At 38.2% G+C, this 27,943-nt stretch overlaps 2 protein-coding genes across 2 annotated transcripts; one reads left to right on the top strand and one right to left on the bottom strand.

The window, feature by feature from the left end:
• The first annotated feature begins 82 nt into the window (after positions 1–82).
• LOC139462488 (lipopolysaccharide-induced tumor necrosis factor-alpha factor homolog) lies at positions 83–17,178 on the top strand. The gene is made up of 4 exons (XM_071244247.1): positions 83–149; positions 7,435–7,653; positions 8,291–8,459; positions 12,206–17,178. The coding sequence occupies exons 2-4, from the start codon at positions 7,452–7,454 to the stop codon at positions 12,315–12,317; spliced, it is 483 nt and encodes a 160-aa protein (XP_071100348.1). The 5' UTR covers positions 83–149; positions 7,435–7,451; the 3' UTR covers positions 12,318–17,178.
• A 4,273-nt stretch (positions 17,179–21,451) lies between these two features.
• On the bottom strand, positions 21,452–26,201 carry LOC139462487 (uncharacterized). The gene is made up of 3 exons (XM_071244246.1): positions 26,168–26,201; positions 22,920–23,381; positions 21,452–21,835 (listed from the first exon to the last, which is right to left on the bottom strand). Exons 1-3 carry the CDS (start codon positions 26,199–26,201, stop codon positions 21,591–21,593), a joined length of 741 nt encoding a protein of 246 aa, XP_071100347.1. The 3' UTR covers positions 21,452–21,590.
• Between the last annotated feature and the right edge of the window lie 1,742 nt (positions 26,202–27,943).

The following is a 27,943-nucleotide window of genomic DNA, read 5'->3' as shown; positions in this document are numbered from 1 at the left end:
ATATTTTGTTGCAAATAACATTTTATCTTCTGCAAAAAATATCCACTTTTTTAGAACTATCCTCTAACAGTGTTATTGAGTAAATCGGCGGATGTTGTCACATTTTGACACTTGTTGATATCAAGAAGTAAAGTACACATCTTTCTCGGGTAACTTTCATATTTGTTATTGATAAAAGATATCTTTTAATTAAGAAAGGAAAAATAGATTGCATAGGACCGACTTATGTTTTATCATTTGTCCAGATGTCGATGACCAGCAGATCAGCATGATCAATGCCGCTGTCTCAGTAGTCATTGTCTGCTGCTGATGTGGTGATATTGTGATGCTGAGTCAGTGAAAGTGTGTCTCTAGCCTCAGTGGTCATTGGGGATATTAAATGCCCCGCTTTTCGTTCGGCGTATATATTATATAGGCATAGACGTTTTTAAATGTAATTATACCATTGTCTTGTCTCTCAGCGATAGAAACTAACTGTTTTATTCGACTAGCCCATGTATATAATAACCCGTAGCAAAACCCTTACAAATAGCAAATTTCTACTAGTCCTTACGATACCTAACTATTTGGCATATTGGCAAGGACTAATTCAGTAATATCACTATCCTGCTTCAGGGGCCTGTGGTGTAGACCAGCATTGGCAGCAAGTGGAAAATATTGGGGTATCTGCAAGTGACAGACATCCGATTAAGACAGATTTAAAAGAAATTTGTGATTTATAAAAAACATTTTTTGACCAGTCTGATCATATTCAACAAGTGTTCACTGGCATCTGTCGAATCATACCAATCTGCTGACAAATTGTTTACTGTTTTCGGACAGGCGGACTAATCATGCTATTGATGATACATCTAAATCTGTTGCTGGCTTCCTTTGTTAGCTTCTACCCTTTGTTATTTTCCACCTTTTGTTATCTTTTTAATTTTGTTGTCCTTACATGTACATATATATGCTCTCTGCCTCATGGCATCCATTCACCTGATGAAGGGGTAAGTATATACTCCGAAACATTGTGTTCCTCATAATAAAGAAGTTGACATCCATATAATCTCTTCCTTAAGTGTATCACTTCTAAATGCCTTTGCAAGACCTGGTGTGTTAACATGGTGAAATTTAATCATGTTTTTGTTAATCAAGATATTCCATGATTAGGAACTGTTGTGTGCTCCAACTAAAAATTGATAATCATTGTATCATCCTGTCATGTGAACATTTGAATAACATGAACAAAATAGAGAGATGACAAACATTTTTGTAGTGAATCTGTTTTACAATGTTTATATGATTTATTTATTGAGAATGTTATCTCTGTTTATGGTCCATATGGTGCCTGATAGTAACGTTAACACCCAACTGAATAAAGTCATTATGAAGCACATGTTACAATGATTGATCATGTTGATCAATCTGATAATGATTTTTTGGGCCTGTATAATGCAGACACACCAATTAGGACGAAAATGTCATACATGCCATGTCACATGTCTCAAGCACAATCCATGTTATGACCTCACACTCTATCATTGCTGACGTCATGTTGATACTGTTATCTTCCTGTCATGGTTCCCCCAGCGCTGCTTTTCTTCAGCTATTTATCAACATGATCAATTACAAATGCTGAGATTTTTAACAAGTGTCAAAACTAGGGCTGTGACAAGTGTCAAAACTAGGGCTGTGTCTTGGCAAAGCAATTGCATTGAAATATACTGTGACACAGGTGTCTGTAGCGGTACGCATAGCAATATATTGAGAGCTATAGTGTTTGACACTGATTGTGCATGCAGATCCTATTTTCTGCATTCTTAAGTAAGTATTACTCAGCATGGTCAGTCTCCACCATTTTGTAGTCATGGATAGAGGGAGATAATGTTAGAGATAAACACTTCTGCGTTTCAGCTGATTTGTCAATCAGTATCAAAGGGAAACACAATTTATGAATGAATTTCTTTGTAGATTTTAGGTTAAATAAATAATAACAAACTTGTGATAATTATTTTACCCAAAATACCTGAACACAGAAAAAATTATTGCAATACACGTATCAAATACACAAATCATATTGCAGTATACCTGTAATGCCATGCAGTTAGTCACTAACCCGATGTTTGAGTCAAGTGAGTATGGTTTTACGCCGCTTTTAGCAATATTCCAGCAATATCACGAAGGTGGACACCAGAAATGGGCTTCACACATTGTACCCATGTCGGGATATGAAGGCTTTAACCACTAGGCTACCCGACCGCCCCTTTGAGTCAAGTAAAAATCTGTTCAGTCTAGTAAGTTTATCTAATAATTGTCCATATAATAACACTAAAATCAACTGAAAAAATGCTGAGCCATATTCGAGCTGGTAGTCTCAAAGGTTTTGGCACAGTTTGTGGATGTAAATCTTTCTAATATCTAATATCTGTACATCAATGTCTATATTATTCTGATGGCAGCCTCACAACATTCTTATTTTACTTGTTATATCAAAAGGATATCTTTTTCCCTCAGAATATCAGGAACATGTTGCTCTGCATCCGTATGTATCATCATGATCATAAAGCCAGATTTATTGATGTTATTCGTAACTGATATCCTCCTGCACAGCAGTTTGTTTTAAGCTGCCTCAGAACATGTTGAAACTACTGGGACTTGTCTGATGCTTTTGAATGGGATTAAGCCATAATCATCATATATATTATTGACACTATACCGCATTCAACGTAATAAGCACCCCGCTCTAATAAGCGCCCAGGCGGATATTGTCTAATATATTGGCTTGTGAACAATCCCAATTAGCACCCTTTCCTATCAATGTACACAAGACTTATTTATTTCTGTATAATACGCACTCGTGTGTTATATGCACCCTTAAGTATGGGCTATTAAATTCTGGAAAATATATCTGTCGTGTATAAAATACGCACAGACTTTTCTTTTGTATCATTTCAGGCTGTCAGCATAAACCACGAAATTTACGATCTTTCATCGCTGTTTTTTTTTTTCTTTCCAAAATTATATTCTATTAAGAGCCCCCTATTTCTAATTTTGAGCGTCCTGGGCGCTTATCACGTTGAATACAGTAATCCCTTGAAAATGATCTAATGAGACAAATTATCGTGTATACATGGTATAGGAGTAGCAACATGGTAGAGTAGTCGTTGCAGAGTACAGTTGCACAATGCTAATGACACCTCTATTCAAGTGGATTTCTGAGGCCAAAAATAGTCCCATCCACATGTGATCTTATCAAACACTGTGTAGTAAAGGTGTTTTGTTATTGAACAGATGATCTTTTCATGGGTAAGTAATAAATACATGTAATAGCCAAACTAAAGTTAAGAGTTGGTGCTCACAATACATCCTCATACTAGTTTGTCGGGCCCATGTTGAACATAATGAATGCTGTGTTGCTGTGCTAGGGCTTGAATAGTGCTGTCTGCTGCAGCAAGTGCACACGTTATCTCCATCATGATCTGATCATGCTGATTGCCTGTGAAGTATTGATTTTGTCGCAAATGCTTAGGATAGGCATCATGTGAAAATGAATTTGAATTATCATTTATGTTTTAATGTTGTGTTGACAGGGATAGAAAAGATCACTACCCTGTTAATGTTTATGGTATCCTAAGGGCTGGTAGAAGTTTTAACATTTTGGGGATGATCCTATCACTATTCAGTTTAGTAGGCTTTCTAGATTATCCCTTGTTTATAACCTTGATTTTTACAGTTTTTTATCAGATTAGCATGGTTAGCATGATTAAGATGAACAACATGAGGAAGAATATGGAATGTGAATGAGCCCATTTACTATTGATTTTTGTCTACACTGAACAAATGACTAAAGTGTTGACCTAAAATGTCATAACTCTTAAGGTATTCTTATTTAAAGATTTTATTACTTGTTTTTTAATGATCAGCCTATCATCTAATCACTCTTTGGGCCTTTAAAATAATAAATTACAATCCCTAATCATATTGATCAAGTTTTTTTCTCTCCCTCAAGGACTTTACCTGAAGCAAAACGATAGCATTATTGGCAAAAACTATTGGACCCCCAAAAGTGGGCAGTATTCATTGATCATGTTGATAGGGTTGTGTACTGCCAGTGCCTGGATTTTTGTATTGCAATATTTTGCAGAGCTCCAGATAACCTTTTGAGCAATTGAGTTTTTACTCTTTGGTTTCTATTTTAATTGGGTTATTACATTTTAAGATTTGAAAAAAATAAAATAATGTTTCTGGAGTATAGTGTGCACCCAAGTATAATGCACACATCCCTCTAGCAGATTCAGTATTTTTTAACAAAAAAATTTGAATATTATTCGCTGAAAAATATTACGCCGTACTCCTTCAGTGAATTTCGGGTAAACGAAACTTGGTCAGTAAATATCTGAAATTTGAATTAAAAAATCACCAGACATGTTGATATATAACTGTTCTAAATTTATAGGCTTGACTCGGATTGTAAATTAGTTGGTAATTGAGTTTCTGAAATTAGCTCCTTTGTACGCATGCTGGAAGAGCCTCATTGGGTAATTGGGGTAGTCGGGTAACCTTGTGGGTGAATCGTTCACTCGTCACGTAGAAGAGTCGGGTTCAATTCCCGACATTGGTACAATGTGTGAGGCCCATTTCTGGTGTCCCGCACCATGATATTGCTGGAATATTGCTAAAAGCGGCATAGATCCATACTCACTCACCCATTGGGTATTTACGCGAGCTGCTTTCATATGTTTGAGTTTTTCGTTTAATGCATGCATTTCTGTATGCAAGTTAATTGAAAGTAATTGGGTTTTGAATATTTTTGGGGGGTAATTTATGCAAACACTCTGCTTATCTGTGGCTCTGTTTTTGTGATACTATGGTCTGTATGAGTTATGATGCTAGGGGAAACTTGTTGTAAGATTTATGTTCCTCCTAAATATTTCACCATATTCTTGATAACATTCATTATTTTTAAACCAAAATATTGTTATGCAACTGCTTTTTCCTCTTTGTTGTGAACAATCGTATAGTTGAGAGGCTCAGGTACCATTTGTATCTATCCATTTGTATCAAGTTAGGTACCGGGTAACACAATGACATATAGCAGTGTATACTGGAAATATTAGAGCTGAAATTAGCTGGATCAGGAAGATGTAAATGTATTCTCCAAAGAAACATTTATTTATTTATTTTCTGAATATATGGACCCATTTAGATTGTGTCACTATAGATATTGTGAAGGTTTGTATCATGGTTTACTGGTAATACTGTGTATTAGCCATGAAAGTAAGCATGGTAAAGGCATAAAAAGGTCCTTGTCATAACCCTAATATTAAATAGTGCTCATATTTAGAAAAATCAGCCTTTTTCATGCATATCTGCATATCCAGTTGATCATGTCAGAAATCCAATACTTGCAAGTATAAGAAATTAATAAGATCAGTCATACCAATATTTTACAGTTATCTGTAATATTAAGATTTGACATTTCTTGTGGGCCAAAACATTAAAAAAGGGCCCTAATCCTGCTTGGTTCTCTGTGTACCGTTTATCATTTTCATACCATCTTTCGATGATTTCGATTCATATTAAAGCAATATTATATATTACCATGCAAAGTGGGTTTTGGCCGACACCAGATATACATGATATAGCCCCCCAACTCGACCCTTGAAATCACTACCAGCCAATTTATGTACATCGCACATTCCAGCAGAGTTTTGAATCGAAGCTACACTGGTAACTGTTTCATATTTAAGGTATCCTACCTCCCTTTAATGCCTCGGCCTATACTGGTTAATTTATGATATCATCAGTATATGTAATCACTTAGGTCATGTTGATCATGCAGAGCTAAAAGTCTAATTTTTTTGTAATGTTGTTATAACATGGATAAACAGTATAAACAGAATAAAGCGAATAAAGTTATGATAATGAGTATATTGATTATGTGCCAAGTTGTAACAGCTTTCATACGTAAATGTTTCCACTGAGCTGAACTTGAAATGTGTCAGGATGAATATGTGCTTGATGAGAGAGACTGTAAAAACACAACTGAAAATGACCATTGCCCATTCTACATGGTCGGGTTGCCGAAAATACAGGCCATTTGAGATGTTTGCCATCAGTGATGAAAAGTGGGGTCAGGAGCAAAGTAAACAAAGACAATTTTTTCCATTCTTGTTAAAATCAAATAATTGTCTACAATATGATGCCTCTATGCATGGAGAGCTGATAACACCTTCATAGGAGGTCCCAACAACTGATTAACCGCTTAACTGGTCAGCGCTGACACTTCTAAATTCTCAGAATGAGCAAAGCATTCAGGCAAGCACATCTAATTTCTGTATCTCGGAAGCTAAGGTTTTCAAGAAGAGCTTAATGCTAAACAAGAACCTTTGCTACTATATTTTTTGGATATTTTGAACATTCTGTTGTTGTTTAGCACGATGTCTTCTGCTCCCAAAAGTATGTACATTGAGGGGTACAATTGTGTTCTGTGGCAGTTGTCTTTTGCTGTGATCACAATTTCTGAATGGAGGTGGTAGAGAAATGAAGCTGACATGTTTTAGAAAGCTGGTGTGTGTGTGTGTGTGTGTGGTGTGCGTGCATGCGTGCGTGCGTGCGTGCGTGTGTGAGAGAAAGAGAGAGAGAGAGAGACATTACTTTGGATAGCCCATGAGAAGTACTGCTCCATACCATCTATAAGACATTTCAGAATTATGTTTTATTCACTTTTCCAATTTTGAATTGAGAACTTCGTTAAAATATTTTTTCCAAGTGTAGTCAGGAATGGAAGTCAACAGTTTGAAACTAGTAACGTAAAGTTTGAGCAAGCTGCTTTCTGATTGTGGACTTCTTGTTTGTGATTTCTTTTGTCAGTCAAGGTTCACAAAAAGTCGTTCTGTCATGACCAGTAACAGGATGCCCCCAGATTTTTGCTTAGCAGTAGTTCTGAATTTAATTGGGTGGGGAGCACTGGTGGCCCAGTCGTCTAAGGCGCCACGATTCGCTGTGCAGAGTTGCGTCCCTTGGGCATGCCAGAAACCTATGATTGTGGATTCGAATCCCGGTTCACCCCAATTATGTTTCTAGGTTTGTCAGCACCATACCCGTGCTCGTTGGTTTAACCGATGTGGTAAACGTCTGAGACCTGCATCACTTGGGGCTTTCCTCCCACATTAAGCTGACACGCCGCGATATAACTGGAATACTGTTAAAAGCGGCGTTAAACCCAACTCACTCACTCACTGAGATTGGCTATGTTATTTGGATATTTTGATTTCAAGCCAAGCACCTAGCTGCCACACTTGGTTGATAATTCTTGCATCATAATTGAAATTGGGATGGCAATGATGTGCGCAAGAATGAACACTGCATGATGTTTTATCTGATTACTAATTTTAATTATATATACTTTGAATTAAGTGTACTAATATAAACAATACTTTTTATTTTCAGGCTAGTTGAATATCCCAATGTCAAGGCCAGACGACCGAGATCCAATCCTGCCCAATGCTCCACCCCCATACACCCAGCCACAAGAGAATGTAGGGGCAGCCATCCCAAATGAACCCCCCCCCAAATATGAACCTCCGAAAGGGGAATACCCAGCAACGTACCAGGGTGGATACCCACCTCAGGGTGGATACCCACCTCAGGGTGGATACCCAGGACAGGGTAAGCTGTGTTGTATTATTATGGGATTCTTACTTTTTAAGCAAAATGCGAAGAGGTTGCAAAGGAGATTGTCACCTATGTCCTAAACCAATGTACATTGAAAGTATTTTGTCATTACACTACTCTATAGGAAATCTACCACTGAATGTTTTAAGCATCAGTGAATTAGTCCTCATCCATGATTGTTGGGGAGCACCGACTCCGATAATGGATGATATTTGAATAAAATTTGATTCTAAATTCTGTTTACAAAATTAACTAATGATTCATTCTGTCATGGTATAGTTTTATTAGTTTTAAATTGCTAACAGACATCATCAACCAGTGAAATGGCACATTCTTCATCCTGTCATCACATGATTTTGGTTTTCAAACAACAGCTTTACATATCTACAGATTTTGGCTAAATTTGGTGGTTGGTCACCAATGTAAGACATGCAACTCCCTATCACCTGGGACATGGCCTTGTCATCATGTCAAATAATGCAAAAAAAATGGTTGTTGTGGGAAAGTTAAGGTTCTCTTGCGGTAGCCTAGTGATTAAAGCATTTGCTCGCTCACTCACTCACTCACTCACTCACTCACTCACTCACTCACATTATGAGCTAGAGAGGTAATGGTGATTCTGTTTTTCCAGCAGGTGGATATCAAACATGTCCGCCATCAGTCATCATGGTGACGACGACATTTGGGCCCCACTCCCAGCAGATGCAGTGCCCTCACTGCCTGGCTCACATCATGACCAACACGGACCACCAGGCCGGCGGGCTCACATGGCTGGCTGCAGGACTCATCTGTCTGTTTGGGTAGGTGGGATGTTAGGATGAACAGTGGATCTCTGTATATGGTCATAATGATGGCGCTGATGATGGGGGACAAGGAACACATCAATTAGCAGTCCTACGCATTTCGATTGAAGTGCCACGAGCACCACTTTCCCTGCCATGTATTCTATCATAAATCTTATTAAGTATGTCATCTGTTATGTTTGCTATGACGTTCGGTTTTATCATGTTTACGGCATAGATCTAGACTCAATTATTTACAGTTTGCCTTCATTTAGCAGGAATTTTGCCACAACCAACAAACAAACGCACACAAACACGCACACACGCACGCACACACAGTGTCTGAACTGATTCATTAAAATTACATTACATTGGAATCATGTATGATCTGATCGGCAAATTACATCAACTCACCATAAACCCGCCTTGAAATGATCACTATTTGTTAGAGATACAAAGTCTTCATTCTTCCTATCAAATCCTATGACACTTCTTGTCAGTTTTGATATTGGTCGTGACATTTAGAATTTTTTACCCTAAATCACCCATAGATCAGGGAGAAAATGTGTTAACAGCTGATTGCTATTTCCGGCTTATTTTACGAGACAAATACACATGTAATCTTAACCTCTGCATATGAAACATTGTCCTGCATTCAGTACACAAATACCAATGAATTTTTAAATCATCATGTCTAGTGATGTTTTATCGTAAATTTCATGTTTTCTTTGACCAAATTTGCAAGCAGCAAAACAAGCACACAAACTCCTATTGCCACCATGACCATAACACACAAGATGCGCAGTAAAGCAGTGCGCATGAAAAGGGAAGTAACTGCACTCTATTTTTAATTGCATTGTTTTTAGATGTCGTGTGTTCCAGACGCGGAATATTTAAGGATTTTTTTTTGAAAATGGAAATAAAAATGAAATGTGCGGCAGACATTGTGATCATGCAGCGATGTCTGAGAACCAAGAATATTTATTTTTTAGCTTTATGTAGCTCAATATTTTTTTATATTTGGCATGAATTTGTTGGGCCAGTCTGCCAGATCAGTTTTAGAATTTAAAACAAACAAATCCCTTGACAATAAAATACGACCAATTTTAGGTTTGTCTAATGTTGGAAATCCTAATATCTAAAAATGGAACAGCCCTACTGGCAAGCTCTCAGTTGCAGCCAATCAGAATGAAGTTTCAATAGTTGCCATGCAGCAATTGTTTAAAACTGGTGACTTCCATTCCAGACTACGCTTAGAAAAACATGTTCTCTATTCAAAATTTGAAAACTGAACAAATGTCTAGATTGTATGTCAGTACTTCCCACGGGCTATGCCAAGTCACTTTGGACCAGGGTGCCGTTGTACAAAGCGATCTTAGCGCTAAGGTGATCGTAACACCCATACCTTAACATATGTTACCCTCCAAATGTTTATCCTGTTGAAGCAGAAGATAGACAACGATTTGGATGGAATCAGTCAAATCAGAATTTCAGAATACCAGATACTAATCTTGGTGAGGTTGCATGATTAGAAAACACATTCCGACGGTCACATCCCTGATGTCATAAGTGACGAATGAAAGGTCGTTCTGACATGACCCATTATGGGATGTCCTCAGATAGGGGTAGCGAGAACTAAGATCTGATTTGAATGAGATTGGTGCCAATGACACTGTTCAAATTGTAATGGAAGGTTAGTATAGGTTCCCCTTGCCTGAACGTGATGAAGGGCACATACTCTTAGAAAATGTGTTCTTACAGATAAACATGACAAACACAAGGTAATGAGGAACATAAAGACAAGCTTAATGACCTTTCTTTTAGTCATAATATAAACCTGGGGATTCAGGAATTGAATTTTAATCTCAGTTGAAAAGGAGGGATAAACTTTCAATAGTTCCACGGTTTGTTAACTTAGTGATTAAACAGATAACCTTAGTTCATAATACACCTATTATTGATGCTGTAACCATGGTAACTGCATGTTGTTGCAGCTGCTGGCCATGCGCTCCGCTTCCTTTCTGTATTGGAGAGTGTCAGAATGTCAGCCACTCCTGTCCCCAGTGTGATGTGCATCTTGGGATGTTCTATAGGGCCTCCTAACCCTGTAGACAATGGTGGACATTCTACCCGTATCTAAATCCTAGCTGTCTGGTTTCAGTGATAATACAATATTATCTGATCAATATGTACACACTATTTATTCTGTTATTCAGCAATATTATTGTATCTTTTGATTATATACCTTTATTCTGTTATTAAAAATGTTAACGGTTATTTCAAAAGAGAGAATACATGTAATTTCCTTAATATTGCTGAACGGAATGCATGATTGTGTTAAGGGTATAGAAGCATTCATAAAATATAGCATGCTGTTATCATAAAAATGTAATAACTGTTAGTATGGTAGATACCTGTACTCTTGTTGGTGTATTGGCGATTACACGGGTAATTTTGTTGTGGTTCACCATTTTCACATATCAAAATGTTGGTGTATGTTAGTCCTCGGGATTCCATCAATCATAAATTTGTGATGCTAAGGTTATGACAATGACACTTTGACTTTCATTTTCAAATTCAAACACTCCTTATTGATCATATGAATGTTAGTGTGGTCATATTGTAGTGGTCATTCTCATGCCGTGAGCTGTAGATACTGGTTTGTATTGGTGAAGGTGAATGAAATATGCATGTGAATGAGGGTGCAAGCAATATATATTTTACATGTACTTCATACAGTATAATGGGTTTCTGATAGGGGTCAGAAAATCCTTTGTTTCTGTAGGCCATAGACTCATAACAACATGTAGAAAAATGTTGAAATTCAACATTTGTTCAGTTTTCTTAATAAGTATAGAACATCTTAATCAGGTGTTTATTATATCATATATATGCTGATAGTTGATGCTACCATCCAATATCATTGTTATGGTTCTCATTGTGTTTTAAGGAACAAACTATGATAACTGGCCAGGCATTGAATATGTTTTTTAAAACAAGTGTTTTCTTTGTTTTTATGAGTCAGTGACCGATTACCCCTGTTTCAGCACGGACAGTGCTTTCAGTATTTTGAACACTTACCGACTTGGCATTGTCTTTTGTGGGGAGATCTTAGTTCTAGATGAATAATTTGTTATATGTACAGCTATGCACCTTGAGATGAGTATCAAGAGAAGGAGAAAGTGTTCTATTCATAATCATGATAATACTCCCTTGTCATAACCATGATAACAGTGTTTCCATATTTCTGTTTACATATTCAGTCTAAATATCTGAGAACCAAAAATTTGAAAATAAGATAAATATAGTCTCAGCGCCTGCACAGGCTTAAATATTGAGGTCCATGTTAAAATGACCTTGAATTTAGGTTCTGCTGTGAAAAGTCCTTGAATTTAGATTGTAATATGAACTGTGTTGAAAAGATCTTGAAAATATGTAGTGCGCCTTGGCATATGCCCAGCCATTAAAAACACACTCGACTCCATATACATGTTGCTATAAAATATTAAACATCTCAGAACTTTTTGGAGAATAAGTATAATTGTCCATCCTTACCAACCAAAACAAACAACTTATGACAAAATAAAAAAATATATTGAAATATTGAACTGGACAATATGGATACATGTGTATATTCATTTTTACCTCTCAAAGACTACTGGTAAAAAATGTGCAACCTTGCCCTGTTGTACTCTGCACCTGACTTTTTATTCTTTTGCACTGTGTTGTGGTTGGTAGTTATTCAGTTGGTGTTAACTTTGCAGGTGCTGGCTGGGGTGCTGCCTTATCCCCTTCTGTATCAACGATCTGCAAGACGTTCATCACACCTGTCCTAACTGTAAACGCTTGGTGGGGGTGTGTAAACGGCTAGACTGAGACAAACACATGACCTTACAGGGAACTGATGCACGTCACACTACAACAGTTGCAGTACAATACAGGGTGATTGGTTAATTCATGAGGTATTATTGATGCTAAGAGGTGTAAGGTTAGTTGGAATGGCCCAGGTATGTTCATACAAGGAGGTTTAAGAGTTGTTTGGCTTTGAGAATTTGGTTGACTATTTCGGTAACACTTGCTATGAACAATCAAAAATGGCTAGAAATGGGGCATTTCAGAACTTTCAGAATAGTTAACAGTCCTGCTAAAAGATTGTGGATGGATGTTTTAATTTACCGGTATGTATCCTGCATGGTCATTAGCAGCGTATTGGATGCATGTAAAAAAGATATAACTTTAAAATTAAATGATAGTAACAATTAACTCTGAAATCTGGTCTATTGTAACATGTTATGTTTTGGATTACACATTCTCAGTAAAGTACAAATTAGTACTTGACCCACTCAGCATTCGAGGCTGACTTTGTGTGCTGGCAACTGGGTGCCTTACTCTAAGAGTATCGGTTCGATTCCTGAATGGAGCTCCTCCAAATTGGTACTTTACTGAGAAAGTGTAATCCCAAAACTTATGTTATATTTGACCACTTGCCAATCATGGCCTATTGTATCTGCAACTAAATATTGTGATGTGATAATGCATTAGTTTACTGTTACATACCACCAGGTGGAATGAATTTTCAAGGTGGTCAATTCCGACATACTTAAAAAAATGTGTAGTCCAAATTTCATTTTATTATTGAATTTAATTGTTTCATTTGACTATGGACTTTGATGTGACCTGTATCCCTGAATCAACTGGGTCCCGTTGTACAAAACAACCTTACGCTATGTCAAGTCTATGTTAAGGTAAGGTCGTTACGAACACCTTAGGGCTAAGATCGCTTTGTACAACGGCACCCTGGTCGTTGATGCATGTTCTGTCAACATATTTGCGTTTAAAGTTAACCTTTTTGTGATGCTATACAGGGTTATTTCACAAACAGTTGTGAGAATTCTTTCTTTTTTGATATATACATGTACCAGTTTATGATGTAAAACTGACCTTGCTATTACCCAAGGTCATCTCTGATTGGCATTTTTCAGAAGTGAATGACAAATAATTGGTGATAAAGTCAAACTGGTTATGAACTCCAAGAACCTAATTGACAAAACGTGGCATTTTAGGGAGGTTGTACATATACTCAAACACTTCATAGTTTATTTGGTAGTGGGATATGTTCAGGGCAGTAACAATTCACCTATATTGGTGCTTGTTTAATGACAGGAAAATTAATTATGAAATACAACTTTGTAACATTGTATGCAAGAGGTACCAATTCATCTCTAAGGTGAGTCAAATTTATTTTATTTGTTTTGGTAGGTTTCTAATCATTCACAGTGATGGTGAAAGATAACTCCTTAGCATGGCATGTCAAGTTGTCATGCATTATATCTGGATACAACCTTAGGTGAATTGTTACAGGCCTAGACAATTTTCATGTGAATTTTCAGTTTCCCTTTGTTAGACTAACTTAGAGACTAAGATGATGATATTGAAAACTATGAATTAAGATGTAGAACATCCTTTGACTTCATCTTCCATGGGTTGTTTATGATTTTTCAGTTATTATTATTCAGTTATCCCTGGGACTGTTATTAGGTGAGCTTACTAGAGTCAGTGTTTGGGACTTGAGGCAATGTGCTATGGTTACAGGTAATACATTTTTGTTCTTGAAGCTAGAGAAATATTGACAGAAACACATTCCTGTAGAGTGGAGTCAAAAGTCAACTTCATTTCGTTCAATTTGTCTTCCCAATTCTGTAAATTGTACAAATTAATATCAATAAGCAATGTTGAGGGCCTTCCAAGAGATGTACTATACAACATGGGGCTTGGACGAGTCCAAATTTACTACCTGGGTACCCACACCCCTATTACCAAACCCAACCGGTACCCCCTGTTGGTGTCAAGAGAGAGGTACAAAATGTCCAATTTGGAATAGTTTGACCGTAGCCCTGGCAGAATGTATCTAGATACACGTATAAAACAATTTGGTCATGCATACACTGAAGTTGACAGAAGTTTTAGCTTTGTTCAAACATATATAAGTCAGAAGGATTGTGTTAATAGTCATAAAGAAATGTGAACATTAGATACTTAATATTGGCGTGTAACCATGTAGTTATAAAGGGAATTTTTGTCATGAAACAATACATCACATGACTAACCACGGGTCCGGGTAGTCCTGTGGGTACCCGGCTCCTACTAAGCACCCACACAACCCAGGTACCAGAGTTACCTGTCCCATCCCTAATACTACACAATACTTTGATGAAAGAGGATTATTTTGGTCCTTGGCAAATACAGAGTAGGGTAGTTGACAGAAGGTTACCGGTAGAGGAAATTGCAGTGAGACTTTTGTCATGTTTGTCTTTCAGATTATTTTTGTAGGTGCTGAAGGAGGTTCAGGTGTCTTGTTTATTATTTGTATATTTTGTACTTGAAAAACAAACAATTTGCTTCTGTTTTGATGCTATTGAATTTCATGATAATGTCATTGTGCCTTACGTAACCTAAAGCATGTGCAATTTGGATTTTGTTTCAAATTCCTTGTTTTATATAATCTTGATAATGTTCATGTATTTTGTGGAAACATGGTTACATTATTTGAGACAAGAGATGCTATGTTGCTGAATTTTCAGCATTAAACTTGTTGACCTTAGTAAAGGATGTGTAATCATTTAAATTTATTCATGTTGTTGTGGTTGAAAATTTGACTCAAGAAACAGTGAAATGTGTTTGTGAAAAGAATTATATTATATGTACAGACATTGGTAGTTATTCTTTCGGCGGTGATTTGATGTGCTATGTCAATGATTTTTTCAGCTTGGTCATTCAAGCTATGATTTCCATTATCATGATTATAGCCATTTGGTTGAAACCACATGGGTGATGATGGTGTAGGCCATTTGAAACCCAAGATACAAGTATCTTCCCTTGTGAAAAAACAGACTTATGACATAATAATATTAACAATAATAATAACAATAATATTGGCACAGATACATTAGTTCAATGCATTATTCTTAGTTTAGTGCAGATATTTTTTTCTATGCAGTTCACCAAGAGAAATCCAGAAAGGACATCATGCAATAATTGGTGGATACTTAAATGATTTGTACAAACTTTGACTATTAGTATTTCCACATGGTGCTACTGCCTTTAGCTTTGCATGTTATTTCTGTGTGGCAAAAAATATTATATTGCTGCATCAAGCATGTATTCTGTATATGTATAGTATCCAATAGATGGCATGAAAATAGGTTTAATGCAAAACACGTACAAAGCCTACTGTTGTCCTTTGTCCTTTGTGCCTCGAATCTAAGGCAGGCCTTACATGCTCAAGTATGATAACCATTGATAACAGGGCACCCAAAAGTAAATGTGAAAGTTATTTTGCTGCACTGACATCACATACAAGCTGTGGGTTTTTCAGGTCTGTGGAAATACTCCTGGTTATTGGGTGTAAAGTATGCAAGTTGTGTCCTTGTTCCCAAACTTTAATTACAACAATCATTTAAATCATCTGTCATTGTAACTTGTAAGACATAATTTAAGATCTTGATTATATAATGTAATACATGACACTTAATATTGAAATACAGCTTTAAAGTGACAGCAATCTACTGCATGTATTGCCAATGAGATTGTCCTCGCCGGTGACCATGGAGTCTCATGTCATACACACCAGTATCGACCTTGGTGAGAAGAAATATGCTTCAAGTCTTTGAATGGCATTTAGGAGTGTTATACATAAGGGAGAGCTTATGGTTGTCAGCTTTATTATCAGTTGAATTTTCTTAATAATTATTCTTGATAATACTGTTTGTGACCATCATCAATACTTCATGGTTTTGTGTATGCAATGTTCCTCCATCACTGATGGATATACATGTGTATTTTGCTGTGTTGTAGTGATGCGTGTCAATTTTCAGGCAAGTAATGAAATCAGGCTGTGTATTACTCAAACAAGTCCTACTCTTTGCGTTCATTTTGGTATGAACCCTACCATTGCCTGATTCTGAAGCCATGACATGTGAGACATGAAATATTGAGTCTGATCTCACTGGTCTCCCTCTCTCTGAAACCAAGGCTGTCACTTGATTGATTCATTGGTTAAAAACAACTACTACACTGCAAAGCATCTACATATATTCATGGATGATTGAGGAACATCGCGTCTACACACCTATGAAGTACATAGGATTGTTTGTGTTATGATGTTGGTGGGTTACATTGTAAAGAAATATGCCATCATACTGTGGATCCCGGAGTCTTCCCTGAAAATATGTTCTTGCCTTGTAAAAGAATACAAATTCAGTCTTGTTTTCTTCTGGATAAAGTAATAAGAGTGACAACTTACAACAAGGATTTGTCATGTTTTACGGATGTAAAAGAAAATCCGGACACTCAGTAATATCCATTGCATTTGATGAAAAATGATTCCTCTTGAACAAAAAACAAATGTCCCCATGTTTGATACTGAATCATTCAATGTTACTCTGTGATTTTCGACTTGTGTTGTGATGTTTTGAAACTGACCAACATGCACATTTTCCTAAAACCTTTCTGCTATGATATGCTTTTGCTTATGCAGTTAATGTTATCTATGCTCATGTGTTACCTTAATTGTTTTACAACAATTGATATATCTTTAACTGTGATATTGATGATGGTTTGCGCTATTTCTGACATAATAGGATCTGTTTTCTTACACTGTACAGTACCATATTACAATGATTTAGCTTGGCTCACAAACACTTTTATTCTTGTAATTAAATTGAACCATTTACCTTGAGCCTTTGTTGGTGTGATCTTTAGCTCACCGGACTGAAAGTGAGCTTATGATGTCGCACATTATCAGTCATCTGTCCAGTTGTCTGTCTGTGATTAACTTTTACAGGTGCAGAGTCGCCAGAAACTTATGATTGTGGGTTCGAATCCTGGTTCGCCCAGACTATGTTTCTAGGTTTGTCAGCACCATACCCATGCTCTTGGGTCTCACCGAAATGGTAAATGTCTGAGACCTGCATCACTTAGGGCTTTTCGTCCAACATTTCGTCCCACAGGCCATCATATAACTGGAATACTGTTAAAAGCGGCGCTAAACCCAACTCACTCACTCACTAACTGTTACAGTTTGGGCATGTTCTCTAGAACTGCAAGGCCTCGGGACAAGATTAAGTTGAAAGTTTGTATGAATGATCCCAACTAAGGTGATCCAAGAATTCCCCTTTTTTAAAATATTTTGAACTTTGACCTTCATTCAACATTTACACCTTAATGGTGGAATATTTGTCATGTAAATATTGTCACAGGAAATAAAAATCGAAATTGACTCAAAAAATGAAAAGCACCACACATGAGCCTGCCACCACATTTCATCGGATCATCTGCATGTATGGAGAATAATGGCAAAAAGTGCCATGGATAGCAAATGGGACTTCAAACAGATAGGGTTCTAGTATCATTAGGAGAGGTTGGTTAGATGGCCTAGGCAAACCTTCATCATGTTATGGTTGCTGAATGGCTGACATGATGCTGATGTGACATAAAGTTTTACCTCACTCAGCATCCTACACCTTGTGATAGAAGAGAACGTTGTGAAACAAGTTCAAAGAAGTCGCAGCCTCTGGCCAGCATTTTGGACAATTGACAAGTTTATCAGTTAATCTTGTTTCCTGAAAGCCAAAATGCCCATTGATTCAACTGATGAAGCATGCATGATTCTTTTTATGCAGAAATCCAATTTTGTTCAAATCATCATAATTTATATATATCAGGGAGAGGCTGTCTATTTTTATGTGAAATGAGAAATAAGTTTATTTGCACCCTTTTTATGACAAAGATGAATAGTTTAAAGTAATATCTCTCTCTCTCTCTCTCTCTCTCTCTCTCTCTCTCTCTCTCTCTCTCTCTCTCTCTCTCTCTCTCTCTCTCCCCCAGATTTTTGCTTAGCAGTAGTTATGAAATTTAATGGGGTGGGGAGCACTGGTGGCCCAGTCGTCTAAGGCGCCACGATTCGCTGTGCAGAGTTGCGTCCCTTGGGCACGCCAGAAACCTATGATTGTGGGTTCGAATCCCGGTTCGCCCCGATTATGTTTCTAGGTTTGTTAGCACCATACCCGTGCTCGTGGGTTTCACCGAAGTGGTAAACGTCTGAGACCTGCATCACTTCGGGCTTTCCTCCCACATTAAGCTGACACGCCGTGATATAACTGGAATACTGTTAAAAGCGGCGTTAAACCCAACTCACTCACTCACTCACTCTCTCTCTCTCTCTCTCTCTCTCTCTCTCTCTCTCACAGACGGGCCGCCTCCGTGGTCTTGTGGTAGAGCGTCCGCCCGCAGAGCGTAAGGTCCAGGGTTTGATCCCCGGCCGCGTCATACTAAAAGACGTTAAAAGATGGTACTTGTTGTTACCCTGCACGTCGCTATATAAGTGCAATAATCTTGGACGCGACGTTAAACCCAATTTCATCTCACCTCACCTCTCTCAGACGAAGAATCGATATACTGTAATGCAAATTTGTTTCGTCAGCATACGTACACTGTATTTCTTATAAAACATCATGTACCAGCTGGGATGCCATGCCACAGCTAAACATGGATACCACACACATACACATACCGACTCCGACCTGACCAGTCCTTGTGTTATTAACACATGATCGATGTTTACATACAATCTATGTTACTTGTAACCATGTTGATGCTTATGCTCATCATGAGATCCATTGATCTCTCGTGGAGAATATATGTCCCTTGTTTACTAACGAATAGTGATGTGAAAGGCTAGATCTAATAAACGAACAAATGACATTGGTCATACTGCCAAAGTGCTTTCCACAGACTAGCGTTCAAGGAAATATTGATCATTCTTTGTCTTCTCTGTGAAACGTACATTAGTCACCTGATGTGTTCTTTTGAAACACTGATTCTAATTTCCCCTTTTATGTAATTCCTTGTGGAAGACTACTCTAGGGTTTATGAAAGATCTTAAAGTGCAGTAAACTCAACATAGAAACTCTGCAGATCTTAATACTTTAGTGCATACTTAGTCACAAATGATCGACCAAAATAAATTTGAAAAAAGGGAATAGCTTAAAACAGATGATAACAAATGCGAGGCGAAAGAATCTTCCACTGAGGGGATTCCTCTCACTGCGGCTAGATGAGTTACCGTGTTTGACGCGTTGCGCAATTTCAACGACTCGATTTTTTGAATGCTTAACATCTTTTTTTCTGTCTGCTCATTTGATTATCGTGTCCACAATAGACAGACAGATATATTCATTTAAGACTTTTTATGATATTGTAGAAACACAGATGGATTTGCTTCTAAGACTCCTGCCATGCGTTTGATGACATTTTGATGCTCATCCTGTTCACTGCGTTCTTTAATTACAATGCAATCAATTAGCTCTTTTATATATGGTGCTATATGGCTTTCTCGAGCATGTTTCGTCTGTTTTCGTTGTAGTGTACAGTCAAGATGCCATATAACAGTGTTTGAGCTATGTTCACAAACCAATTTTATTCTTGTAATTAGATTGAACCATTAGCCTGGTGTACTTTTTGTATGCGCAATTTGTCAACAAACAACTTCTTGATGACTTTTTGTAGTTCGGGATGATGGATTTGCGCCAAATAATTACACTTAATATTGTTATATCAAAATATTGAACATGTCCAATAGCTTGTCTAATTGGTCTTCAGTAACACATGCTTGTCGTAAGGGGCGGCTAACGAGATCGGGTGGTCATGCTCGCTGACTTGATTGATGCATGTCATCGTACCCCATTTGCGTAGATCGATGGTTAAGATGTCACTCACTGGATCGTATGGCCCAGATTCGTCGATTATTTACAGACGGCCATCTTATAGCTGGAGTATTGCTGAGTACGGCGTTAAACAACACACAAAAGAAAGGCTAAAAAAATCACATGATCTGGCTTAAATTGGTCTGTTTGTATCAGACAACCCTGTAACCGATATTATGTTTCGTTTGTTTGTGTATTTATCGCTGCTGTCAGCGCCCCAACTGCATCGCGTCAAACGTATATAGCCGACATAGGAACTCGTTATTAGTCAGTAAATAAAAATATATACCCCCTATTCTCTACTGACATATAGGGGTATACATTTCTATTTACTGACCAATAACAAGTTCCTGTGATAGCCGAGCCCGACACAGATTGATTGATTTGGACCAAATTTATTGAGAAGCCAGGTAATATGAGAATACAGACAAGATCAAGTTCAATAACAACATATTTGTAGATACCTTTACGTTTAACAACAAACAAACAATAACATGAGGGCAATCAAGATCTACATCATTGACAGTGATACAAATGGGGAGAGATTGTACCTCTATAATAACACAATTAACGCTTAAAAGAAGCTCAATGTTATCCAATTAAGTTAAAACACTATATACATATATGTATATCCTGAAAATATACACATGCATGTTTTCTTGAAATCAATGACATTAAGTGGATTAAATATTTACATGTATCTATGTTGTGAACATTTACAAATACATTTGTCAATCTGAACGTTCGCTAAGTGAATGAAATGTCTTTATACATCTGTGAATTTAACAACAGGGTAAGGGCAACGAATGTTTTTTGCAGGTTACCTGGCCTATGAAAGATGTATTTGTACTAGACTACTGTCCCGTGAAGATCCGGGGAAGAATAGGTCTTCAACAACCAATGCTTGCCGTAAAAGGCGACTATGCTTGTCGTAAGTGGCGACTAACGGGATCGGGTGGTCCGACTCGATGACTTGGTTGATGCATGTCATCGTATCCCAATTGCGCGAATCGATGCTCATGATGTCAATCACTGAATTGTCTGGTCCAGACTCGATTATTTACAGACCGCCGTCTTATAGCTGGAATATTGCTGAGTGCTGCGTTAAACAAAACGAACGATCAAACAAACAAAACACTCCAGCTACATCGTGCGGGGTACATATACGAGACACAAACCACGAGGTATAGCTACTAGTTTTTGTTAGTTTAATGTCACAAACAGAGAGGTCCACAGCACTGTATTTGTGCCTGAGCGGTACTCGGGGAAGTTTGATGATAGCATTGGTAGCTGACTGAGATAACCTTAATTTCGATTCTTCCTCGAACAGACGGCCGGTGCATAATTTTTCAGTCACTATGTCAAATGTAGACGCCAAGAGCATCATTTACACATTTCTCTCTATCCATGTTTCCCAAGTGTTGTCAGGGTCGATATCGACGAATCGTGATCTTTCGAAGTATAACTGGCAGATGTTGGTCGTGTTCTGGTAACTGATTGACCTGCAACCGATCATGGCTTGACAACTCATGATGCACTTAAACTTAGAGTTGGACGTCAGTGAAGACAGCATTTGGCGTGTACTCCAACCATCAGGCACCACCCGCTCAAAGAGGTTCCCAGCGTTGCCATCTAAACAAAGCATACTTTCACAGCCTAATCTGTTTAGATATACACATAAAGATTCAGAGTGACAAAACATCTATTCACAAGACTATGACAAGCGGGATGCTTTCAACTTTCACTAAATGTTGAGCAATATTCCAGCAGATCCAGCGTTTGGTGTGTATAATTCACAAGTTTTGATTTACAATCAAACATGCTCTTTCCACGAACATTTCAAATAGCATCACACGGCGCTTACTCAAAAGTTGTTTCATCAGGGTTAAACATTCAAGGCCTCGAAAAACTTTTAAAACATTTTAGGGAAGACATGTAGACATTTCCAAATTTGAAACATTAGTTACCAAAATGATGTCCGATACAATTTCTCATTTTGACTTGTACCATGCATTCCGGTGTTTGTGTTTTTCAAGTAAACAGTTGTCTTGCCTTTACATATGAATGTGACAGGTGACACCAGTGGGCCGGGATGCGCTCACCTTTTCACGAAAACCTGGTATCATTACTATGTGATAGGGAGTCAAAAACGCATATAGTCGTAATCGTACAATGGACTCTGCTTTTAGTAGAGATTTCTTATCATTAAGGAAATGGTTTTGTCGCTTTTATGTGTTATTTTGAAAATATTATTAATGGAAAATATAATTCACGTTTCATTAAGCCAAATTTTACATATTTACAAAGCGCCTTCATATAGCAGAAATATTGCTAAGTGCATCGGTAAACAACAACTAACAAACGCTCCTGCATAGAAAATCAATAGGTTACGTACGCACTGTCCCTTTTTATGAGAATCATTGAAAATATTCTCAACTCTACTAAACTGGAAAATTGAGGTAATCGTTTGAACCAAGGTCTTCTTGGCCGGAGGCATTGATGTTAAGCGACGACAAAAGAAAATATTCCGTAAATTGTTTAAAAACAAACATATTATGTAATGCACTTCTACAAAACTCTTGATATGTTGTATAATGATAAGTATTGATCTTCATAACACAAGAATAGTGACAATGTAACAAAAAAATAACTGAAAACGTATGAAAATATCTACAAAAGAAGAGAGCCCAGGATACATGCTTGTTGTTTAACTTACCAAATTCCCAGTCAAATACTCGGTTCCAACCGGATCCAACTGCAAAGTACTGGACATCAAAGTCCCTCTGCTCATTAGTAAACATGAACATCTGTTCTCCAACATAATCCCCCTCACCGACGCTAAGCAATCTGCCGGTCCAGTTGACCCACATTGGTCTCATCTCATTGCAGTTTAAGTACGGGTATCGTTGCGAGTATCGGGTGGAACAGCCACTGCAGGGTTCCATCAAACATTTATCATTTCCCCATCCACCGAGTAATATGTAGGCCTTCTTGGCAGTAGAAAAGTCAGGACCATCATACAGACGTATGTACCCATCGTGGCATCCCTTCACCCGGAAGAGAAGTGATGAGATAGTCTTGACGTCAACGCCGTAGTCGTGTGTATTGTACATCTTGCCGTCTCCAGTAGAAATGACGTTGATGCTGGTGCAGGAGCCACAGACTATTACGTAGAAGCCTGTAATAAGTATTAAAGTTATCTAAAGTATCGGTGTATTTTGCGACAGAGACTCTTCAAAACATGCCGTATTTTTATCTCTGAAAGGAGAAGCTCGGTTTTGCATTCACAACTCCGGACAATCAGTATGCCCAGCGAACAATGAATTTGTTGTTGGAATCTGAGGCAAAGGTGGCAACATTAATTTATCTGGAACAAATTATCGTTTTCAAGCACACAATCTAAATGGCTGCCCATATCGGCAATGCGACCCAAGAGACAAATCACCCTTTGCGTCCTCGTTAAAGACAAAGAATAAAGTAGTTAACTCGCCACCATGATGAGAAAATACATTACGCCCTTATTTTGTTATCTTTTGTTTGTTTGTTTGTTTGTTGTTTAACGCCGCACAATATTCCCGCTGTATGACGGCGGTCTGAAAAATTATCGAGTCTGGACCAGACAATCCACAGATTGATATCATGTGCATCGATCGACGCAATTGGGATACGATGACATGCATCAACCAAGTCAGCGATCCTGACCACCCGATCCCGTTAGTCGCCTCTAACGACAAGCATAGTCGCCTTTTACGGCAAGCATGGGTTGCTGAAGACCTATTCTACCCTGGATCTTCACGGGTCTTTTGTAGTAGTCACGATAAGGCTAAAATAATGCCGATGCGACGTTAAGTTTTAACTCACTCACTCACTCACTCTACTCTCGTAAATACTGGAAGTGTCTCAAATGGATATAGATGTTGAATACAAATAGATATTGGTCAGGTTTACTGTCATGTAGATGCTCTAGGTTAGTAGGGGTGGGGGGGTGGGAGGGTTAACGAGAACAACCAATTCTGACAGTGTAACACAAAGCGATGTAAGTTTACCGGTTACACAAATCGCATCAGAGAGTACAGCATGTACATTGTTTTTAACTAAAATGAAGTCTCCCCGATTAACAACATGACGGTTACTGCAGCAATCAGTGTCAAGGAAGAACTCCGATATAACAGAGGAAAGATAATTCGCAGGTTTGTATCAATTTGCCCCTAAAATTCACAAAAACATGTATGGCAATGGTTTCTTCTGTGTGTGGTTAAATACTATTAATTACATTTGCGCGCCCAAATCTAATCACAGTGAGTGTTTACTTTATATCTGTAGTGTGAATTTGGGGTGGTTGTGAACAGGTGGGCCTACCGCACTATGTAGTGCAAAAATGTACCTATGACAAAAGCTCACTCACATCCATGTTCTAACGACTTTTGTTGTTTTTGTTAGCCTTTGAAAGGCTTCATATGGAACAAGTCAATTGGTTGATAAAATAAACATAACCATTTGCCTCAAAAGATATTTGTCAGGATACCAAATTTTATAATATAACATCTCAATCCATTTCCTCCTTGCTTGACATAATTACATTTGTACCAATATTGACATCTCAACATTTCGGATTTAACTGAACTTCATGTCACAATCTCATAAAAATCAGATCTTAGTTTTCGCTACCGCTAACCAAAGATCTGAGGACATCCCATTACGGGTCATGTCAGAATGACTTTGTTGAGAGATCACCACAAAGTATGTATTGCGCGACAGAACTGGAATCTGAGAACATGGAGACGGATCCATTGGTCAGACGAAAATCGCTTTCTGCTCCACGTCACTGATCGAAGAACGATAGTTTGGAGGCTCCGGAACACGGTCTACACCCCCAGGAACATTAAACCGACTGCTGCATACGGCGGGGGCTCGGTAATGGTTTGGGGGTGTATATCTCATGATTGCAGGTTGGATTTGGTCACCATAAGGGGCAACTTAACAGGGGCTCATAACATCCGGGATGTTTTGAGGCAAGTCGTCGTTCCGCAGTTTCACAACCACCCACTTGCTACTCGACCTCAGTGCATGGATGACAATGCCAGGCCTCATCGTTCGCATGCAGTCGTGGATTACATGAGGGCCAATGTAATAACGACTCTACCCTGGCCATCAATGAGCCCAGATTTGAACCCCCTTGAACATGTTTGGGATATTCTGGGGCCTCGCATACAGGCACGAGATCCTCCTGTAAATGATTTATGCCAATTGGAAGCAGCATTGCACCAGGAGTGGTTGTTGTTGACCCATCAACAGGTCCAACGTCTGACTGGAGGCACGTGGCGGTTATACGCGTTACTGATCTGTCTCACGTGTCATGTCAAGTAGAGACTTTGAGGAACATTTTCACCATTTTATATGACAAATCGTGTTAATTTGCAAAGTGTTACGATAACAGTAAGTGAAATATCAAAATATTAAAAAACAGACTCCATGTCCCTTATGGGCCACCGCAGATTGTGAACTGTTTCAGAACTAGTGTGTATTATCTGTTGTTCTTGAGACAGTTGAAGTTTACTTGAACTTTTGACAGCGACTTTCATCCACAGTGTACCCCGTTACTTTTTGTGTAATTTACTGAATGAAGGAAACATAATCATGTTAATGAAATATTTTTGTCATATTGTCCTAGGTGGCAGATGTCTTGGCTGGGAATTGTCTGGGTGCCAATTGTCCTGCTCCCATTGTAGGCTGGAGTGTTTAATCAACTTAAACAGTGAATAAAGGCAGGCCGCCAAAATTTGATATGTTCTCCGTGAAAACTATATTTCTGAACAGAAAACCTTTCCCGAAAATATCTCGAATGGTCTGATAGTTCTACCATGGACACGAAACTTGCGTATGGACAATGCTGGGTTGAAGGTCCCCATATCTGTTGTGGCAAGGGATAATATTATCATTTACTCTATGTTTACATGTATTTACCTGTAACGATGTTGATGCTGAATCTCATCTTCATATTCACATCAAGGAAATGATCAAATCCACTGTTTTAATACACGCTCGTTTGCTTCGTCTCACGTCGAGAAATGACTATCTCATATACTTTGGGAGATCAATATTGCCAATCAGCTTTATGTGGGCGAGAATCGGTAGAGCATAACAAACAGTTGATCAACCGTTTCCTTCTCTGTGAAACATGTTTTACTCTCGTAATATGTCGGGCTTAAGTGTCTTTTTACTTATTGTCTAATTCGTGACTGTTCAACCAATGATGTGTACTCCCAGTCTTGGATTTTTATGTGGATAGATTCAGTGTTGGGCGCAGTATTGATTTACATAGTAAATGTAAATAAAACCTTCCTCATCGATCTCTGTCCAAAGAGTGCATTGTGCATGTTCAATCAGATATGTAAATTCATTTAAATTGTTAGTGTTGTAAATAAAAGCCACAAAACCATGTCCATAGCCACAAGCAGAGTCGATTTACGATTCCACCTGTGTCATGAGCATGTGTTTATAAATCACAATCAAATAGTATCTTTAAGTAAGTTTAAGGAACGCCTCCGTGGTCTAGTGGTAGAATGTCCGCCTGCAGAGCGGAAGGTCCAGGGTTTGATCCCCGGCCGCGTCATACCAAAAGACGTTAAAAGATGGTACTTGTTGTAAATTGTCTGGCGCACGGCATTAAAGGGCTTAAACAAGGACTGGTCGGCTCGGAGTCAATATACTGTGTCCGAGTGGGGTATTCATGTTAAACTGCGGCGTGGTATCTCAGTGAGCTAGCACTATAAATCAGCATCAGTCCGAACTAGTAGCAGCCACACACACACGTGCATGCACTTCGCTATATAAGTGCAGTAATCTTGGACGCGACAAAAGTGAAACTGATGATGAACATCAGCATATTGATTCCTGGCCTCGATTCCTTGTAACAGAGACCCATGGCAAACAGCACATCAAACTAAATCTGTTTGGTATATCCAAAGCAATTTTTGGAGAGGTGAAGAACGTGACTCGCACAACATCCTTTGCAAGTCGAGAGGTGTGAGAAGAGGGATTGTCATGAAGTAGTAGAACTCCAGCAGTCAGCATTCCTCCAAGTTTTTTCTTAATAGAATCTCTCAGGCGATGAAGCAAATCAGCATAGTAGGCATAGGTAATCGTCTTTTGAATTTCTATGTAATCAACAAAGATCACACCCTTTGCATCTAAGAATTCAGTGGCCATTACTTTCTTCTCTGTTCTTGAAGACTTGAATTTCTTTGGTGCCGGTGAAGTGGAATGGTGCCTTTCCTTGGATGGACGTTTTGACTCGGGATCATAGTTGAAGACCCACGTTTTTATCAGCCGTTACTAATCGCTTTCTGAATTTAAAAGATCAGAATTGAGAAACTTTGGCACACAACGAGGAGATATCTTATTCGTCTGTAAATGTTCGTGAATAATACTTACAATGGAACCATGGCTTAGACATGTGTCTTCCTCAAGTTCAGCAATGGTAATACGTCTATCTGTCAGTATAAGTTTTCTATCTCCTTGATGGAATCTTCATAGATGGAAGTTGAAGGACGTCCAGACCTAGGGTCATCGTCAAGACATGTTCCCCAGCCTTAAACATAGATACCCAACGTTTAAAACAGTGGACTATCTAGTGCACTTATCCCCAAACAACTGTGACATGCGGTCATGGATTTCTTGGGGAGTACTTTTCTCTAAAGTCAAAAACGCGATGACTGTTCGGTACTGTTTCTTTTCCAT

This window comes from Haliotis cracherodii, unplaced genomic scaffold, assembly GCF_022045235.1.
Source record: "Haliotis cracherodii isolate W230 unplaced genomic scaffold, xgHalCrac1.p SCAF_15, whole genome shotgun sequence".
NCBI lineage: Eukaryota > Metazoa > Mollusca > Gastropoda > Lepetellida > Haliotidae > Haliotis > Haliotis cracherodii.
Note: the sequence above shows the minus strand (reverse complement) of the source record. Positions and strands in the feature narration are given on the sequence as shown.

Coding starts and splice junctions, on each gene's coding strand:
- LOC139462488 (XM_071244247.1), top strand. CDS start 7,452: ATGTCAAGGCCAGACGACCGAGATCCAATCCTGCCCAATGCTCCACCC. Junction 7,654..8,290: donor GGGTGGATACCCAGGACAGG/GTAAGCTGTGTT, acceptor CTGTTTTTCCAG/CAGGTGGATATCAAACATGT. Junction 8,460..12,205: donor GGACTCATCTGTCTGTTTGG/GTAGGTGGGATG, acceptor TTAACTTTGCAG/GTGCTGGCTGGGGTGCTGCC.
- LOC139462487 (XM_071244246.1), bottom strand. CDS start 26,201: ATGAAGATGAGATTCAGCATCAACATCGTTACAG. Junction 23,382..26,167: donor CAGCATCAACATCGTTACAG/GTAAATACATGT, acceptor TACTTATTACAG/GCTTCTACGTAATAGTCTGT. Junction 21,836..22,919: donor AGTATTTGACTGGGAATTTG/GTAAGTTAAACA, acceptor TGCTTTGTTTAG/ATGGCAACGCTGGGAACCTC.